This window comes from Leptonychotes weddellii, chromosome 1 (genome assembly GCF_054177405.1).
Source record: "Leptonychotes weddellii isolate Sample4059 chromosome 1, ASM5417740v2, whole genome shotgun sequence".
NCBI lineage: Eukaryota > Metazoa > Chordata > Mammalia > Carnivora > Phocidae > Leptonychotes > Leptonychotes weddellii.
The window spans coordinates 86,017,355-86,039,221 of record NC_138369.1 but is presented as its reverse complement, the minus strand read 5'-3'; the positions used below and the strand labels follow the sequence as shown (position 1 = coordinate 86,039,221).

Genomic DNA, 21,867 nt, shown 5'->3' with positions numbered 1-21,867 from the left:
CTGTTAATTTTTAGATGTGAAATGGTACTGTGATTCTGTTGGAAGAGAAATATGTATCTCTGAATCAAATAACATCTCTCAGATTTGCTCAAAATAACCTGGGGTCAAGTAGATTGGGACATAAATGAAATAAGTTAGGCCACATGTTGCTAAGTTTTGAAGTTAGTATAACCATAGTTAACTATTGTTCATCATACTATGCTCTTGTATACATTTGAAAAATTCCGTAATTTTTTTAAAACTCCCATATCAGCAGTACAAGTTATCTACTATAGAAAAAACTTTCCTACCAAAAAAAAAACAAAAGAAAACACACAAACTTTAAATCTAGCACACAACCAACCAGATAGTTTCTGAAAATGGTATCAAAATACATGCCAGAGGAAAAAAAAATAACTTATCTACACAACCTCACTTTCCATTCAAAAAAATTTAGATATTTGAAGTTAAGAGACAGTCTGAAAAGTGTGATTCTTAAAGTATTCTTTATTAAGATCATTAAAAGTTGTAGAAACAACTTTATATTATAAAGGCACAGGGAGACAGTTCTGATAAAATATTCAAATTAAACAGTAACTTACAGTACAAAAGACAATTTTAATGCACATACAAACCCCAAATGTCTGATTCAAAAATATTTTACTGTGTCTATTAATGGGCAATGATTAAAAATATAAATTGCTGCTGTATAATAAATATCTGATAGTGAATATCTTGATAGCAAAGTGAACAAAATATTTATTGCTTTTCACATACATATTTTTCCCTGTAATTTAAAATTCCTAATTCTTTTACTATCTTCTCAACTTTTTCCAAAGATAAAAGAAATTCCACATAATCTCACGGGGGAAATGGTAGTTGTAACAACTACCTCCAGTAGCAATCACTGCTGGCAGTGTTTTCTCACTTCCTGGTCTGCAATAACAATCACTTTTCCAAAGTAAGATAGATGTTTGCTAAGCCACATAAAGACAACCCTCTGTGACTGGCATTCTAAAGTTTGTAATGAACACTTATCAAATATAAAAGGTGCTGTTTTGAAAATGTGTATTTAATTTGAAGTTCTAAGTGGTGAATGTTTGACAAATAATTTTACCTACTCCCCTCAAAAGTTTTCTGAAGTTGTAAAAAGTCAGCTTAATAAAATTTCTAGCACTTAAATGTTTCTTTGAGGGCTAGTTGATATCTGTAATACATGGATGTATAAAAATTAACATAATGCAATCTATTTTATAATGGAGAGACCTTACCATTCTCCTCCCAGTTTTTATACTGGGGTAACATTATTGATTTCATCATGCTTTTTTGTAGCAACCCAGTTATAGATGGTACAAGTAGAATTTCTATCACAACAGTAAAATAACATGAATGTACCATCCTAACTCAATGCTATCTCAACTTAATACCTACATTAAAGTATTTGATAATCATTGTAAAGTTACTTAACCATATGTCACGTTTAGACAGTGTGTAGCAGCTAGTAATGTGCCTGGCACAGAGTTGATGCTCAATAAATAGTTGCTGAATGAAAGAAAAAGAAAAGAAAAACCTGGCTTTGGTTGTGCATATTTTAATCACTTTCTGATTTAGAATAAGGTCAGTCTAGAACTAAATACTGCGCACTACATCAAACTTTGCCGTATGCTAAAGCGATAATTAAAAAAAAGAAATATCACCTATGTTAGAGATAGTCAATTTATATATTGTAACTTTTAAAATAGCCCACAAATTTCACACGTTTGTTAATTTTTATCCACATACTTAAATTTGATGTTTTGATGCTTGACAATGGGGTAATGAAGACCAAGTTGGGCAGACTGGCTAAACTATGCTTTTCAATAAAAATTACTAGTCCATCAATAAATAAAAAGTTATGAGACCCAATTAAACTCAAATGATGACTATACGATGGTAATTTCTCCAAAACTACCAAAGAATATAAGGTAGGATATCTTTAAGTCACATATGCCTGGAAGCAGCTTACCTTTGCAATATAAAATAACCAGGAAGATCTGAACGTAATAATGACAGAGTTAGAGTACTGGAAGTGTGGTAATAAGAATACGTAGGTGACCAATTTTAAAATCTAACCATGACACTAGATCTAACATTTCTTTGGCATATGCATTACTATCTTGGACTAGTTAGCATTTAAAAATTACTGTGTTGTTTTTTTTTTTTTCTCAATCAACATTAACATAAAGGTGTAGAATGCTTGTATACTCTTCTTAAAGCCTTTAAAAGGACAAGATGACATTCTGCAACATATGCCAAATTTTGTGTTTAGTGTACACTTATAATTATAGGCATAGAGGGATGTAACTGTTAAATAACTTTGAATGATTTCATGCAATGGTGAAACCACAGAAAGTGGGGAGAAAAGTATTTACATGATAAAATATTCAGCTCTCTGAAAATACAGTAAACCTGGGAACCTTGCCCTAACAGTAAATGTGTACCGCATAGCATTGAACAAAAACTAGTCCAAATTTAAATAAACACCTAGAATAACCTGAATGTGTAAAATTTAATTAAAAAAAAACATAAAAATGAGTGGAAAAAAACACCTATACATCAGAAGGAAAAAATGGCCTATAAAACAGGCCAATCTAATTTGACATTCAAAGTAAATGCAAGAGATTCACAAAATCATGATAGTAATGGAAACTAAGTCAAATACCAAGTACCCTTTGATACACAAGCCAATGTAACTATCAGACTCATTTCCAATAGCTTCACAATATTCATTAATTCACTCAGGCATTCGGGGGAGCAAAGCAGTCAATGATGATAGCTCAAGTCTCCAAAGTGTAAGAACAAACATTTGCAGAAGCGTCACAAGATTTTTGAAGTAATGTCTTATTTTGATGTTAACATAGATTTATCAGTGCAAGTTATCTTCTGAATGTATTACTTCCAAATTTCATTTTTCCAGATAGTTTTTGGTGGTTTAGTTTTAGCCAGTGCTATTTAAATGGAGAAAAGAAAAATTCACCATAGACTACCTCACATTGTTACTTAATTGTGCTAGGTATTCACGCAGTTCTTTTGCAGCCTGGAATCTGCCATATCGCTTCTTTGGGTTGGCACACTCGTCCAGCAAGGCCTCTAGTCGGCCGTCTTTGGCAATTTCACTTGGTGGGTCATGAAGAAGTCCTCCAGAAGTGCCACGCCAGGTGGCATGTCTGGATAAGAGGTTCTGACAAACAGCATAGTAATTGTGGTCCACAGTCGCACGAGCACAAAGAATTTCTTTTGAAAATGATAAGCAAGCCTCCTTATCACAGTCATCAAATTTGCTTTCATACCATACATCCCAATTTTCAGGTTTATCTGTAAAAAGGGGGAAAGCAGAAAGAGAAAAATACATTTTAAAAGAGTTCTCATTCCTTCCCAAAATATAACAATTTACACAGTAGTACTGGTTCCTAAAACTGTATTATAATTTTAAACACTGAAATTTATTAATTTACATATAAATATATTAATTTATATATAAAGTGGGAGTTCACCAATGCCAGGCCGAGAGATCAGACAAGGTCTCTAACTACTCAAGGGTTCAGTCTAGATTGAAACTTTCCAACATACAGAGAAAGTGCCATACAGAAGACTCAATGCTACAAGAGTACAGAGGAAGCAGTACTTCTTCCTGGGGCTGTAGAAAGCTGCATACAATTTCTGATTTAGGTCTTAAGTAATAAGCAAGTGTGAAGTGAAAAGAAATGTGGGAAAACAGTACGCTAGGCCCAGTATAAGTATGTGCAAAGGCATGGACTTAAGGGCTTGTTCCAGCTGATTCAGGAGCCAGTAAGTTCATGGAGGTTAAAGTGTGAGACAGCTACCTGGGGAGAAGGTACAAATGATGCTAGAGAAGTAGGTTGAACCTTGTGTGGTCATAAACATGACTTGTTTTATAGAAAGATAACGGGGCTGAAGACTGGAGGGACTGAGATGACGACAGTAACTAATGGTCCAGAAAAAAAAGCCAAAATGTAGAAACATAGGAGTTTAGTTTTGAGTAAAGTTTAAGATTCTAATTGGATGACAAGGTAGATACTATTTACATAATACTGTTAACATTTCATACATAAATATGGAGTAAATATAAAGTAACTACAAGATATTCAGGTGGGCATATCACATGCAATTAGAAACACACTTGAAACTTAGGACTTTGACGTCAGAGGTACGGTACACATATTTAGAACACATCAATATACAAGTGCTTGATGGAACCAAGAGAAGAGCTGAATTATATTGGAAAGCATGTTGAAAGCAAAGGAAAGAAACAAAGACAGGATGGAACCTTGGAACTTAAGGGGTTGGCAGAGGAGTGGTTAGTTAAAAAAGCTCATTCATTCAGCAAATAATTATTTGAATGCCTACTCTAGGACAGGCAAGGGTATATACTGATAAACAAAATAAGTAATAGATGGTTCCTGCCCTCACTGGCTTACTATCAAGTACGCGAAATAGACATTAAATAAATAAACATTATCATAAATAGTGGAAAATGCTACAAAGGAAACAAACATTTTTAACAGTAGAAAGGTTTATGAAAGAAACAACCTTCCCTAGCATTAGATATAGTGGTCAAGTATAACATTTAAGCTAACGTTCAAAGGACAAGTAGCTAGCTGTGTATGGAAGACAGATGAGGCATTTTAGGCAGAAGAAAAAGCATATGGACAAGCCCAGAAGCAAAAAGGTTCATTCAAGAAACAAAAGGCCACTGTAGTTGAAGCATCAAGGGCAGTAGACAGAGGGATATTAAAATTGAAGCAGACTGGGCCCTGATTAAGAAGGTTTTTTCCCTTTCTTTCTCTTTAATGTTTCTTTTGTACACAGAGAACATTACTCAGTCTACTTTTGCTTGAAACATTCACATTCAAATATGTTACAAAACTGGGGCGCCTGGGTGGCTCAGTTGTTAAGCCTCTGTCTTCCGCTCAGGTCATGATCCCAGGGTCCTGGGATCGAGCCCTGCATAGGGCTCCCTGCTCAGCGGGAAGCCTGCTTCTCCCTCTCCCACTCCCCCTGCTTGTGTTCCCTCTCTCTCTGTGTCTCTGTCAAATAAATAAATAAAATCTTAAAAAAAAAAAAAATGTTACAAAATTTTAAAAAATTGGTTCACCAAAGCTTTTTTTTAAATTGAAGTATAATTAACATACACTATGATAGTTTCAGATACACAACATATTGATTTGACAATTCTATACATTATTCAATGCTCACCATGATATGTGGTCACCAACTGTCACCATACATTATTACATTATTGACTATACACCCCATGCTATACTTTTCATCTTTCCAAATTATTTAATAACTGTAAATTTAAATCTCTTAATCCCCTTTATCTATTTTGCCCATCTCCCCTCTGGCAACCCATCAATTTGTTCTCTGTATTTTAGAGTCTAGCTTTTGTTTGCTTCTTCCTTTGTTTTTTTTATATTCCACATAAGTGAAATCATGGTATTTGTCTTTTTCTTCCTGACTTTTTCATTTAGGAATTTTAAAATGTCAGGGACAAAGCCTGTAACTCTAGCATAATGCCTTCTAGGTCCATCCATGTTGTTTATTTAGCATAATGCCTTCTAGGTCCATCCATGTTGTTGAAAATGGCAAGATCTCATCCTTTTTTATGGCTAAACTTCCATTGTGTATATGTATATTAAATATATACACATACATATACACACCACTTCCTCTTTTATCCATTCACCTTGTGTTGCCTCCATATCTTGGCTATTGTAAATAATGCTACAGCAAACATAGGGGTGCATATATCTTTTCAAATTAATGGTTTTGTTTTTATACCCAATAGTGGAATTACTAGATCATATGGTAGTTTTAATTTTTTGAGGAACCTCCATACTATTTTCCACAGTGGCTGCACCAATTCACATTCCCACCAACAGTGCATGATGGTACCCTTTTCTCCACATCCTTGGCAACACTTGTTACTTGTCTTTTTGATACTAGCCATTCTGACTAGTGTGAAGTATTACCTCACTCTGGTTTTGATCTGCATTTCCCTGATGATTAGTGATGTTGAACATCTTTTCATGTGCCTGTTGGCCATCTGTATGTCTTCTTTGGATAAATGTTTCTTCAGGTTCTCTGCTCATTTTTAATAAGATTGCTTGTTTTTGTGGTATTGATATTATGTAAACAGGAGTTTGAATTTTACTTAAAGAACAATGGGAACTCATTAAAAACTTTAAGCAAGGAAGTGATAAGATCAAATTTATGTTTTAAGAAAGAAACTACGTGAATAGAAGGAAACCAAAGGATGGAAGAATTTCAGGAAGCTGTTACTAATCAGTCACTTCATAAATTTTGCAATTAGGTGGTTGCTAATGGTAATGCAGAAATCTCAGTCAGGTTCTAATGGGTGGAGGAATGAATGGAGGCTGAGGGAGTAGAAAAAAGCAGAGTAAGCAATACTTCTAACAACAGCTGAAAAGCATGGGAAAGCAGAAAAAGTCTTAGACATACTTGTTTATGGGGAGGGAAGAGAAACTGGATTCTAAGGAGGGAGTGGGTAAGTTGAAGATAACTAATGCAACAAGTTCTCAGAGAAGGATCTACTCTCTCTGAAATAGAAAGATGAATGTGTATTGTTTTTACTAATTTGGATAATAAAGGGAAGGACACTGAGGGAGTTGCCACAGGAAAACCTCAGTTTCCCTGTGAAGGAGAAAATAAAGATCATTTACTAGGAAGAGTTCAGAAAAGAGTGTGAATAAATAAATATGGTGTTTTGCAAAGTAGATATTTAAACAACCCTACCATGTGACATTTGAAAAGAACTGGTCACAGCTAAAGTATCACTGGGGCAATGCTCACTGTATGAATATACTTGTGTGGTGGTATTCATCCAAGGTTAGGAATTAGTTGGTATAAAACTGTGACATGAATTCCAAGAATGTCTGCATGAAAAAATTACAAGAAATTTTAAAAGTTTAGGCAAGTTGCACAACTTTGTGAGTATACTAAAAACCACTGAACTGTACACTTTAAAAAAGAAAAGGATGGTGTAAGCTGCTGCAACATTCACAAATGTAGGAAGAAGTAAGTGGAGTGCACTCGAGCAGGGTGTCTATTCCCTGTGGGAGGATCTACGTGGCAAGTCAAGAAATAAGAAAGTAGTTTGGTGAGTATGGAATCAGAACAAGTACCGGGAAAAATCAAGGATCAGATAAGATCATGCAAAACCTAAGTGTCAACCTAATAAATTACTGTTACTTTCACTGCATTCCCCAGGTGCCACACATTTTTGGTCCGAGTTCATCAAAAGATCCTCATATGACAGGAGAAGAGGGGATTAAAAATATAAGACCGTCACCATAGAACAACCACTTTTCAGTTTCTTTTATTAAGTAGATTAGTTATAGAGTTACAGGCTTTGTCCCTGACATTTTAAAATTCCTGTGGCATTTAATTTTCAAAACACTTCAGACAGTCTGTCCACTTACCCCTATGACAAGCTCACAAATAAATGGAGAGCAAAATTTTGGATAAAATGTAATAATGTCAAATCAAAGTTAGGGATCTGCAGTGCTAGAAATGATCTAAATGGTTAAAAGAAAATGAAAATCACCAGAGGGACCCCAAAGAACAACGGAACACAGAACATCACTGTAAGTGATCCCACAGAAAAATAAGACCTCCATGAGAGCAGAACAGTTTCTCTGATAGGCTGTAACTACATAAAAACTTAATTCTACATTACACTCCTAAACCACAGAATGTAGCAGACTGTAAGAAAAAGACATGTGTACACACACACACACACACACACACAACACACACACACAGTATATCTGTGTCCATTTGAATCCAAAGGATATTTTACTAAATATGGAGAAACTGTGATTAAGAGTACAAGTATAATAAACTGGCTTGCGTTTACTGATACTGGTCAAATAAAACAAAGAGGCAAGGCTTCCATCTAAGAAGGAAATTAAAGGTTTGTTTCATATAAATGCAAACTTTGACATTAAAAAAATGTGTCTAAGAAGCAAATGTAAGTTATATACTTACTTTGTCTAATTAACCTTTTGTCAGCAACCAAAACATTTTCAGCATCCACAATGATTACCTTCCCATCTCTAGGACCAACTGCAAAATTGTCAAAACTGACGTCCAGGAGGTAGAGTGCAAATTCAAAGTCATTGTTTGTAAGCTGCTCTGCTATTTCCATTAATTGCCAAGCGAGGTCAACTCGTTTCTCCCATGGTGCATTAAAGTAACTCCACAGTTCTTCTCCAACATAACTTACAGCCACCATTCTTCCACAAGCTCCAAGATATTTTGCAAATGGCCAACCTTCATCAGACGGAAAACTCTACAAAAGAATTATCTTAATATCATAAGAGATTCTGATTAAAATATTCTAGGTCTAACCGCAGATCCTCTCTGCAGAGATTATTACTAGGCATGCATTACTTTGATTTCTTGTTATATTCAGGAGTTGGAGAGAGATAAATGTGATTTCTTTTCCAATTCATACCATTACTATGGACCTGAAAAAAAAATTTAAGTATGTAACTTTACATTATAAAGCTAAAACAGAGTAAGTCTTGCTCATAAATTTCAGAACCAAACTGATCAACAAACATAAGGTACCTTCCTTATTACCAAATCTGGAAGTATTTACATTTTCCTGTATCTTTTTGACTTGGTGTAAGTACAGTCAACCATCTTTTCTTTTGAATGAACAGCACTGCAGGCCTATTAGCCAGCAAGTATTTACCAGGCACCATGCACTGTACTTGCTGGCAATTAAGAGTGAACTAAACAGTCTCTAAAATAAAAATTTTAGAAGAGGAGACAGATACTAAGCAAATAATTTTGTGTATAAGTGTTAGTTACTAGGAAGTGGTGTGGGTCCTAAGAGAGCATTTAATAGAGACCCTACCTAGTCCACAAGCAGGTGGGGGTACAATTTAGAGAGGGATTTATAGAAGTGTTTCTTAACCTACACCCAAAGGTTAGTAAAGAGCAATCTGATATCCTATTGATGCAACCTGCACTCCAAGTACCTCTGGTCCCAAGTCAGTCTTGTTTCCCTTTCTACTGCCACTGTATTTCTGTTCACCTTTAGCTCAACCTTAAAATTATTTATTCTCCTAATCTTAGCAAGGTTTCCTAATGGATTTTATAACCACTGGGAAAATTAACATCCTAAAATAAAAGTCTTTTGTGTTGATAAACAAGTCACTTTAAACTTAAATGTCAGGCTTTATCTAAGATACTTTCCAGTGCAAAAATGAGCATTGTGGTGCAAAAGGATGGGAAGTAATGTTTTAAACAACTTCTTGGAAGATAAAATGACGAGAGGAAGTATAGAGGAAGCCTAGCACTTTTCCTTAAAATGGGGGGGAAATTATAAAATGATATTCACATAAACACTGTAGGGGAAACAGAGCAAAACACTGCAGAATATAAATACAGATTACTTCTACTGCTAAAATTGAACAATCTACATACATTTTTTTAAAGATTTTATTTGAGAGAGAGCGAAAGAGAGATCACAGAGGGAGAGGGAAAAGCAGACTTGCCGCTGAGTGGAGAGCCCAATGCAGGGCTCGATCCCAGAACCCTGGGATCATGACCTGAGCCAAAGGCAAATGCCTAACCGACTGAGCCACCCAGGCACCCCAATCTACACACATTTAAAGAGCTAGAGATGAGGCTCTTTTTCTTGGACTGCTTATGAAAATAAGTAATATTAAGTTTACCCTGAACTTCCATAAAATTGAAAAAAATCAGTAATATCCTTAATATTAATATGTTTATCAACTTTAAAACAAAATGTTCTTAGAACTAAACTTGATCCATAATCACCTATTTTCATTTGTGCTTCCTTTCAACTATAACTATTAATGCACAGAAACTGTAATTGTTTCTTTTTACGTGTAACTTTCTTTTAAATTTTAATATCTGCAGTTTTGTGATAAAACACTAATTATGTAAATTAAAAATTTAGATATAATAGTATGAATCTTTAAATATAGTAAATGAATTGATTCAATTTTAATTCAAAGGCAACATCTGATTCTTTAGCAAGAAGGAGGAGGGAAGCACATTCTTCATCTTATACCTGAGAATTTTTTATTTCTTTTGGGTACTGGGAAAGTGAGACTGCTCATGTCCAATGTGAACTGCAAAAAAATGTTTGCTAACCATCTTATTTTCAACTTTTTCTCCCAATTTTAAAATACCTAACCTTCAAAATTTACACAAATAATTACAAAAGATTTAACTGTTTCCCAGAAGTATTCATGTATAAAGTCTATGACATTAAATGAAAAAAAGGAAAAGCATTAAAAATTGGTAATATATGAGATTATATAGTTTTGTCCCACAAAAAGTAAAACAAAAAATTCCTCCAAACATTATTGGTATATTATTCACGTTATACGGTATGACAGATACAAATATATCTTTGTGAAAATAAACCGGTCTTTGACAACAGGAGAAAAGGGAACCCTGCCAACATCTGCACATGTACAAATGCCTCCTTGTTTTTTGGAACCTTTCCAACTGGCAAATGACAGTCAAATATACCCTTCATTACCCAAGTCCCTCATAGAAGAGGATAAAATATATGAACAAATGTCACACTGAGCAATTTTATATTCATACAGTGATTTCTGACAATGTTAACTGAAATCCTGTTATGCCTCATTTTAAGAAGAGCACTACAATTCTTTCATATAGCTTGCTACCTAATCTTTTGGAAGAACTTTAATAAATGAATCCACACCACTAGCTCAGATGACAGGAATTTTTCATAGTATAATCAAAATAGATTTCATTAATGAGAAAACAATTCTATTGAACACACTATAGCACAAAGAAAATGCCCAAAGGAAGCCAAAACATAATTTTTATTTAAAACAATTCTGGCTTAGAACCAAATTATCATGGTCAAGCAGAGTTTGAAAGACAAAATTTTAAGATGTTACAGCGTGGATTTGCTAAATATATCAAGCAATGAGAAACACAACTCTTACTTTCTGATTACAAACTCCAAGAGGGCAAAAACAAACAAACAAAAAACCCCACAGTAGCTAGGATAAGAAGTTTATTGCTGAGATTCACAGTTTTTATTTTAAGACAAATCTTTTTTTTTTAAAGATTTTATTTATTTATTTGACAGAGAGAGACACAGCGAGAGAGGGAACACAAGCAGGGGGAGTGGGAGAGGGAGAAGCAGGCTTCCTGCCGAGCAGGGAGCCCAATGTGGGGCTCGATCCCAGGACCCTGGGATCATGACCTGAGCCGAAGGCAGCCACTTAACCGACTGAGCCACCCAGGCGCCCCTATTTTAAAACAAATCTTAAGATCAGATTTTCAAATTGCCTAGAACAACAGGTACATAGTTTAAAGTAACTGGACATAAAATGTGTGTATTTTAATGAGTTATTTACAATTGAAAAAATATGTACAAATACTTTTCATTTGAAGGATGGAGTCTTTATTTTTTTTTTATTTTTTTTAAAGATTTTATTTATTTATTTGAGAGAGAGAGAATGAGAGAGAGCACATGAGAGGGGGGAGGGTCAGAGGGAGAAGCAGACCCCCCGCTGAGCAGGGAGCCCGATGCGGGACTCGATCCCAGGACTCCAGGATCATGACCTGAGCCGAAGGCAGTTGGTTAACCAACTGAGCCACCCAGGCGCCCAGGATGGAGTCTGTAAACGTGGAATGGTTTAAATTCTAACTTGACCAGAGGCACTCCATTTGTTATTTGTTAAGGGCTTTACATCAGGTTGAATATACATCGAAGTATAACCGGTCAAATTTTAAAACTAAATTATTAGTTTAAAATTGTACAAAGGTACAAAACAGTTATAAATTTATGTATTTCCTTTCAATTACTGTATTTTTTTTAAAAAAAATTAAATTGGTGAGCACCCAAAGAAAACTTCTATGACTATTCCTACCAATGTAAAAATTAAAAGTGGAAATTTAAGTATTAAGATAAACAGGGTTAACTGGTAAGATTTTAAAAAATATTAAATGCCTTCAGTTAATTTACAAAATAAAAAGTACTTCGAATATGAAACCTAAAATAAATCACTATGTCTCTTTATCTCTTTCTCTTTTTTTTGGTAACAGAAAACTGCAAGCTACCTCTTGGATACCATAAAACTCAAATAATACTAATAATAATATTACAGGCATTGACAGTACCTTAAAGTCAAAGTTTCAGAAATAAGTAAACAAAATCACTAAGGTCATCTTCCATTTTAAGAGAAAATGAAATGAAGGTGACATAAAATGTATACACTCAATATTAAAGATTAGAAAATTTAGATATATTTTTTATGGTATGTAACATTTTATAAAATTTGTATATTTAAAAGACAATAAACAAGTAAATAATGGACTTCAAATCACTCTGCATCTCATGAGCTGTGACTATGGCAAAGCGAAAACTTCTAAGAGCTTTAGTCTTTTTCTCTGTGAAACTGGAATAATATTTGTACCACCATATATATTCATCAAGACAATCCAAGAACCAAAGGAAAGAGTATGAAATGTACTTTGCAGATTTATACTACTTTATAAACAATTGCTTACCAAAACATTTTTTACTTCCTATTTAAATCCACTAAATAAGAAGTCCAGATATTCATCAAGTTATGCTTATTTTCATATCACTTACTGAAAGTCATCTACAAATAATGAACATCTTCCAAATATAGTCAAGAACCACCAAATTAGAAAAGCATCATCACTTCCTCTAGTAGTTTCTAATTTACAGTGAAATATATAAATTAGCAACGAAACCTTGGGAAGGCTTAATGCTATGAAAAATGTATAGGGCATCCACAAGCACTAATACAAAAAAAAATTAAAACTTGATAACATGTATACACATAAACTCAGCATTGTAATTTGCTTTTCATTTATAATAGTTAAGCACCACAAAATCCTAAGTGCTGAAGTAATCTATCACCTATTTATTGATCAAAACCAACCAACATGATAGTTTATGTGATTTATAACAGGGATGTGAAATCTAAGAATTCTAGAGTTGGAAGTACATGAGTTGTAAATCTAGTGCAATCTAACTAGCGCAGTTTAAGTGATCTGCCTAAAGTCACACAGATAAAGAGGTAAAGTCTGGCTAGTAAAACCCCTCAATCCAATATCTTCCTGTTTCAGAAGCTTCCAAGTTTTGCATATATTGCAATCTCATATTACAGAGAATCTGGGACATAGTATGCTGTGAAAATAATGTAAGCTTATACATCCTAAGTGGAATAAAGCACATAAATCTCGTGTTTTCATATTTTTTTTAATTTGACAAACCCTATTTTCTACAGGTTTTTAAATTTGGAATTGCAGATAAGAAACTGTAGGTTAACCCACATTTCACTGACTACTGTAAGCAGCTGGAGTTAGAGAGAGTCACTGTGGAATGAAGAGAATACAAATTTTGTATTAAAAAATTCTAGATCTAGCCTAACACCATCCTGAAATGCTAAGTAAACAGTTGTAAATAAAACAGTCCCTATTCTCAGGAAGTTTTTTTAACCTGAGTTGGGAGAATGATTATTAAATAGACATAAATTATAAATTACATAATTTGTTACAAATTATGAAGTAGAGTATGCTGAGAAAGAGAGATTGTGTGGTAAATGGCAGCCTCTCTAAGGAAGTGCGACTTAGGTTGAGATCAAAAAGATGAGTATAATATTAGACAGACTGGGGAGGGGGCAGTAAAAATGTTCCAGGCCATAGTAGAGTTAGAAACAGTCTTCTCAGTATTAAAGGCCAAAGTAGCTTCACAAAAATGAATGAGGAGGAAATGGCTTGAGGTAATAGAGTCTGTAAAGGGAGGTAGGGACCAGATCATGCTTGGACTTACAGAATAAAACACAAACTCAACATGGTCTACATGCTTTGAAAAAAAACCAAAACAACCAAAAAAAAAAAAAAAAGCCTTAACATCCAGAAACATTGTACATACTGGAATTAACAAATATCCTGTGATATATGTTATTCTTTAAAAAAAAAAAAACAACAAAAGCTTTTACAATATCATAATACCCTTTGATCGATAACCACTGTCCTACCAGATTAACAAGGTCATTTTATTCTATTATGTCACAATATGTCATTTTAAAAAGACATACCATGTACAAATAAAACTGATAGATTAAAGTAAGGTCAACTCTAGAACTTGTGACCTATTCTTTTTTTTTTTCCTCCTTACATCACCAAAAATAGGGTTTGTATACTAAATTTAAAAGACTGGGACGCCTGGGTGGCACAGTGGATTAAGTGTCCAATTCTTGCTTTTGGCTCAGGTTGTGATCTTAGGGTTTTAAGATCGAGCCCGAGCCCCATGTTAGGCTTCCCGCTCAGCTCAGAGTCTGCTTAGGACTCTCTCTCCCCCTCTCCCTCCCCGCCCCATGCTCACTCCTGCCCTCTCGCGTGCTCTTTCTCTCTCTCTTTAAAATAAATAAATCTTTTAAAAAAAAATACTTCCTTTAATACAAGAAATAAAATATTTTATAGTCATTTACTACTTCACAACATTCCATTAAAAGGAACATAACTTTATAGCTCGCCTAAAAAGATGTATTACAACACTTATTTTTTAAAGGAGGAAATTCCTAAATAAAAAGCTGACTTAAAAAAAAAAACCTATTAATAATCAAAACATACAATCTAAAATCTGGTTATAGGTTTTCTACAGAACTGGCATTTCTGAGCACACACTAATTTAAACTTGAGGATACTTATCAAAAGTTAATGTTATCAAAAGAATAGAAAATGCTTAAAAGTTCAATTTAAGTTTCAAATTATTTTTAAAAGCCCAAATATGAACAAAATCCTATTGTAGTAACGCATGTTATAACAGCTGTTCACAGAGATTAGTCAACTGTACTGGTGACAGACTAATGTGTTCACAGTTTTGTGAACTGTCTGGAGGGGGAATATAGTAAAATTACTGGGATGATTTAATGGTTACCTAATTTTTGCTAAAATTTCTCTTAAGACTTTAGCTTCTTAATTTATATTGCTAAATAGTGGCCAAAATCCATTGTAAATATTGTAGAATCTTAATAATCTCAAGATTTCCAAGTTACAGGATATGTTCCATTTATTTCATTAAATGATTTTCTGAATGCCATTTTCCACCCACCTAGAATTCCAACACTATTAAGCAATGCCTTGAAAATAGCAAGGTTACGATATTTCACTGAATATCATGTCCAATAGCTGTTTCTAAAATTGGAAACTAATGTCAAAATGCATCAACAAAAAATCTACATAAGTTTAATAGAAATTAATAATCTTTTATAATAGTTTAAGAAATGACCCCCCCCCCCAAAAATCACTTGGCCACAAGTTTTAAATATGCATAAATTTACTTGTCTCAACTGATGCTTTCTTACCTACAGTCACATCAGCCAAGTGTGATCCACATTTGAAATACATATCTACAAACACCATCCTCAAACATTTGCTTCCAATAAGACAAAATTTCAAAGAAAGAAAAAGGATATAAAAGCTTCTTTGGACCCAATAACCCAAGAATGCTACCTTGCTTTCTTTACTCAAGACTTAATTTCTTTAAAGTCTGACAAGTAGAATAGTAAGTACTAACTTACTCCCCTGGTTCCTTTAAAACATAAACTGAATTAACATCACCCTTCCGAAAAAGATCAAACTATCCTCTAAGTAGCACAGTATCTCTCTTTGTTAAACCTGATGCCTGGTTTTAGATTTGTATTCCTTTTGTTGCCTTAAATTCACTATAGACAAAACAAAACTCTTGGTTCCCCTACCCCAAAGCCATTCCTTTTCTGGCTTCCACATCATAATAAGGAATTATTTAGTAGTTGCTCAGATCAAAACCTCAGGAGATATTCTTTATTTTTCCCTTTCCATCATACCTTTGCCCATCAGCAAGTCTTGTCAGCTATTTTTCCAAAATATATTGGCTCTGTCCGCTTTTTATAACCTTTATCGCAACCATCTTAATCCAAACTACCATTCTCTCCCACAATCTTGTGCAAAAGCTTTTCAGATTTCTCTTTTACTCCTTAAAGTCCATTCTCCCAAATCAAGCCCTACTAAAAACACTTCTACTGTTTCACACTGCCCTGAAAAAAAAAAAAAATCTGAAACTCATTAAGCATGGTTACAAAGCTGTATAGGATATGATCCTTGTCCACCTGTATGATCTTATATTCTATCAGGCTTCCCTACTCCCATGCTCCCGACTCCTCTGGATTTGCCAAATCTCTTGTCCAAAAACACTCTGCCCTCAGATCTTTGCACCATTGGCCATATCTTTCATCATTTACACCTCAGCTAAAATGCGACTCTTCCTAACCATCCAATTAAGAGTAGTCCATCCCCAATCCATCACAGGAGTCTGCTTTGTTATTTTTATAGTATGTAAAGTCTGAAATTATCTTGTTTTTTGTTTGCCGCGGACACCTACTGTCCCAGAACACAAAGGCTGCACAAACTGTGTCCTGGCCTGCCATCTTCACTGTATCCTAAGGGTATATAGATCAGTTCCTGGAACTACTGAACAATGCCACACAATTCTTGCCAGATCTTTTCACTTCAGTTAAAACTCCAAATGTGCACTAGAAAGGCAAAATACGAAGTCGACCCTGAAGCTTCACACCTACCTCAGATGATCTTTTAAGATTGTGTCTCAGTCTAAGAAATTAGACCAGACCTAATCTTTTTTTTTAAATTATCACTTGTTACTTTACTAATTAGAATTACTGAACTATAATAACTTAGAGAAATACTGAATTATTTGCTTTGTATTATCGAATCTTTATCTAAACTCTATTTCCTACAATATTCTTTCTACAAAGTCCTTCATATGGGACAAATCCCTAACCTTCCTTTTAATTACTATTCAAAAAACCTACAGCCTGCAGCAGCAACTACATAGGTATTTATGGTGTGTATATATGTAAATAAGTTAACATTTGAAGGTCTGTCATAGGAAGAGTAAAATGTATATATTTCTAAGATAGATGTCAACATAATGTACTAAAGAACTCTTCAACTACAACTATCTAAAAATGAAATAAGTTGATTTGCAAAGTACTAACATATTGTAAAAAAAAAACCCTACAATTAAAGGCATTTTGTGTATATTATCCGAATAACCCTATCTCCTTTATTCTTTAAAACAATCTTGTTATAGGTAACTATTATAATTCCTATTAAGAAACTAAGGCTCTAAAACATTAAGTGACCATTCAACAACTTTGAGTTAGCATAGAATGCTATCTCAATACCGCCCCCACCACTCTGCCTGTCCCCCCAGGCCCCATCCATGGGCAAAATCCTATTTATCCTTCAGAACTCAATTCGCCTATAAAATCTTCCCTGGTATCCACACCTATAAAGATACACTCATGTCTTTCCCTAAATGAGTCATTTGACATAGTGCAGGTACCTTTTTTTTTATATAGAGCTTATTATGCTATATTGATTGTAATTATTCATTTATATACCTACCTCCTGCCCAGTACACTACTTGCTGCCTAGACAGATCCTTTGAATCCAATTGCCTTATAACAGACTATTTACCAAATGAACAAATAAAGTCCAATTCTTCTGATTCTAAATCCAGGGCTACAAGTTCAAACAGCTTCCAGGTATTTCAGATAACTTCCTATCAAGAATCTATTTTAATAAAGACATACAAATTGGATTAAAGGTTTGATTACATAATTTAAAACCTTTCAGGGTCTATGACCAGGATGAATAACTATCCACATCTTACACTAGTAATTTAAAATTATTTACTAAAGTTCATTGTACGTGTAGGGAAAATGCAGGGCCTATATTCTAAGGTCATATTAGTTCAATATATGCATAATGAATGAAAAGTGAAGACAGAAAAAAATGTCAGCTATTCTGTGAGGTTAACAGCAATGACTGAAATACAGGAAGTAGGCCAGAAACCATACACCAGAAAAACAGAAAATAAAAACCAGTCTGATGATCCTGAGAAACCAACTACCCATGTCTAGAAAGCAAATCCCCAAAAAGTAAGCCTTCTATTCCCTACCAACATGTGAGGAATATGTACTGATCTATGTGGTGGAAATACAAAGGAAAATAGTTTGTAGATTAGACAAAGTACAGAAAGGACCTCAGAATTAATAATGGTGAGAAGACATGAATAAATCCAGAAAACAGGCCAGTGGGGCAAAATTATTTTGCTCCACTGATCTGGAAGTGGTGCTATCCTAAGGGTGATTGCCTGTTTCTATAATCTTTCCAAAATAAAAGTCTCTGGCTGTGAGTGAGGTACACAGAATTATTTGTTTTTTTCATGAAGCACATTTAAGTGTCAATAAAACCTCTGATTTAAAAAAAAAGAAAAAGAAGAACACCAAAACCTCTAGATTTAAGGTTATGAATTAGATAAAAAGTGCTTTACTTAGAACTACCTACTCAGAACCATCTCTGAAAATCTGGGAATGCAGTTATCACAGTAGCATCCAGTGGGAGAGAAGTAGGTGGCTCCCTAAGCTGTTGCTTGCAAAGAAACTCCTGAGACAAAGTCTGGAACATTCTTTCAAAATGCTATTGCCCCACAAGATACTTGGCCACACTGAGCTCCATATTTCTTTCCTTTAAAGGCAATCTCTGTTTTTTTCGTTTTGTTTTAATCTGATTTAGTGTGTGTAAAAATTTGGGAGGAAGACAAGCTTGAAAATGGGTTATCTATCCTGGCCTCCTTCCCATACCTTCTAGCAGGGACCAAGCACCAAAACCCCCAAACCCCTTTTAGAAGTTTAAACCCACCAGCTAAAGTCAAACTCAGAAGTAGAAAAAAATAATTTCTCAAATCAAGGATTTGAGACTCAAAGGATATTGGGGTTAAAAAGGAAAGGACCCAATCCAATAGTCTCATTTTATAGATAAGTCCCATAAAAAAGTTTGTCAACTTGTCCAAAGTAAGACAGCTAAATGGCCACAATCTTTTGTTTACTTCAAAAACCGTATCTTGGGCCGTGCACCTTAAAGATATCTTCTCCTTTAGGAAGTATCTTTAAGGACAAAACAACATTCACTCAACCTTTTCTGTAAAAATTCATCATGTGATATAGGGATGGACTACATCAATGCAACTAAAGGAATGGCTCACAGTCTGAATCATAACTATTTTAAGGTGATCCATATTCCAAACAAGCTTCAAAACAGCTGATTAACCAGTAGATAGTTAAAGTTACTTTTACCTTATTTAACTTCTAACACTTACTGAGTGCTTAATAGGGATTTGGCACTATATAATGCATTTTGCATGTACTATGTCATTTACAAAAATTGAAATAAAAGCTAAAAATCTATAGCATAAATGACAGTTAAGTACTGCAAAAATTAAGGAACTCCTATTAAAACTGTGATTCAGAGAATTTAAGACAAAGTTCTACAAATGTAGTCAGACAAATTCCCAATTTCTCCATCTTAAACAAACAAGAGTTTTCTCTGTTTCTATAAATAAGACCATCATCATTATCTCTAGGTCATCAAGTCAGAGATGGATTGGGCTTCAGGAAATCCAGACAGTACTTTTCTCTAAAACACTCACAACTTCTATAAATTCAAGAAGAGGTAACTACAAATATTGGTAGAAAATTTACCAATAACCTTGATATCTTGTCAAAACACTTCACCTTGATTTTCCAATATTCCAAGAATACTATTACACAATAAAAAATCAACAAAGTCCCTCTCTTCAGTTTTCTTCATAGGATTATGGCATACTTATAATTAAAACATACTTCTTGGTGAAGTAAAACTGTGAAGAAAAACAGAATGAGTGTAGAAGATAAAGGTTCTAGCATTATCTTGTTTCTTGATGTTTATAATTTTTAGAAGATAATTCTACAGCCAAACAACTTTCCTTTGAACTAGATAAGCTGCTGTAAGCTAGTAAAACTATTCAACGATGGGAAGAGAGTTGTACTTTCATACCATTTCATAACGGCTAAGTCTACAAATTACAAATTACAAATCTATATAGCCTTACATAGATAAGGTAGACACAGACACTTAGTACCTTCCATGTCTTCTTTCAAGGCGTAATAGAAAATTTAATTTGTTATTGTTTCTTAAAATCAGAAGATGCAAGTTTAATGGGCAAAATTTATATACATTTTCAGTTCTTTCTTTAGTACCTATCAAAGGAGATTTTTAAATATTTATTTTGGAAGCATGTTTACCACACTGGAACTTTTGTTAAGAATAGTTTGATGAAGTCAGTTCAAAAGACTTTTTCCACCCCCCCAAGGTAATTTTTGGACAATATAAGAAAAATCTAATTTGTCACCAACTGTCCAAAAATTCAAGAAGTAGCTCCCTCTCCTGGAAAAAAAAAGTGTTGAGTTCCTCTTTAAGCTGTAAAATACATGCTTGGATCTTTAAAAATATTTTTTAAGGTACATGAACCAAAATGCAAAAATACCCAAATTTGAGTGAGGTTTTCTATCATTAATACCGCATACTACCATTTGGGCTATTAGTTTTACAGAAACCCACATAAATACTAAACTTGTACTCATTTGTCTAGTTAGCAGAAATAACAAACAATATGATTTGACTTAGTAACAATCTTTGTACCTGATCACAGAATTTTAAGATTCCTTTCACTTTAGTGGTTTTACTCCACCATCAAACCTCAATTGCATTGTTCATACTTAACTAATTTTTCCCACAGATGAAGTGGTTTTATAAAGAAAGTAGCAGCTCTGTGAAAATTTATTTAAAAATAAATCTTATTCAACTTGCTTGTTCATCAGGTAAAAAATTAAACATACGAATATGACTAACTGGTATTAAAGACCCCAAATTTATATTTCACACAGCACTTACTAGCTGCCTAAATATCAAATGCAATATACAAAAGCCAAAATTAACCATGTTAACATCTATTTCCTCACATACTAAAAACAAACTCTTATCCTATAACCCATCTATCACCCACTCAGAACAATGGTGTCACTAAGTTTAAATTACAAGAATATAACTGATTTTTTTTTAAAAAGTTGTTTATCACTAAAGATGAAAACAAAGTCTGAGGGAAGAGTTAATCAGAAAAGAAGGTACAAGCACATGTGCCTATCTCAACTAGAAAGTAAATTGAAAATGTCAAGACAACTTCAAACTTCAAAAATTTAATATAAAAACTTCCCAAATAAAACAGATTTTCCTTAGTGCAAATCAAATGCCAAGATATCTTTATAAAGAATTGGATATATAATCTTCTTAAAATATTAGTCCTAGTTGTTGTTTCTAATATACCAATACTCAGAATTACCTGATAAAAATCTTTCAATAGGCACCCACTATTACAAGCACAGAAAATGTGTACTACTACTCAAATAGCTCCTTACTAAATTTTTGGGTCCCAGAGAATTTGACAGATTATCTGCAAATACACTGCTAAAGCTTTCTACAGGGACCAACCTTCCTAATATAAACATTTATTTCTCAAAGATAAAAGATAGTTTAAATGGAAAAAAAAAGTTTCAAGTCAAATGTATATCACAAATACGGACTTAAGCTTTAGAGGCTGACTAGCTTTATTGAAACTACTTAATAAAATAATTTCTCAGAGAGAAGTTTAACCAATTTTATACACCATTCACTGTTAAAGAGAGCAGTGTTTAATACACAATCTGTACTTTAAATGTAACCCGTTAGATACATCCTGTGACAGCTTAAAATTTACTAAGACCCACACTAAAGTTTTGAGGCAAAGTATTTATTTCGTGTTAAAATTATCTGGCTGAATTAATCAAAGGAAGCTGGTTGCTCTTAGCTAAATTGGGCAGCTAA

General features: G+C 33.9%; 1 protein-coding gene across 1 annotated transcript in view; it reads right to left on the bottom strand.

Annotated features, from left to right (window-relative positions):
- Positions 1-466: 466 nt before the first annotated feature.
- Positions 467-21,867, bottom strand: part of DIPK2A (divergent protein kinase domain 2A) — a 23,661-nt gene continuing 2,260 nt past the window's right edge. Inside the window, exons 2-3 of the mRNA XM_006740215.3 lie at positions 8,050-8,353; positions 467-3,333 (exon numbers count right to left, since the gene is read on the bottom strand). Coding sequence (XP_006740278.1) covers positions 3,002-3,333; positions 8,050-8,353 — 636 coding nt within the window. The 3' untranslated portion in view covers positions 467-3,001. The remainder of the gene's footprint in view (positions 3,334-8,049; positions 8,354-21,867) is intronic.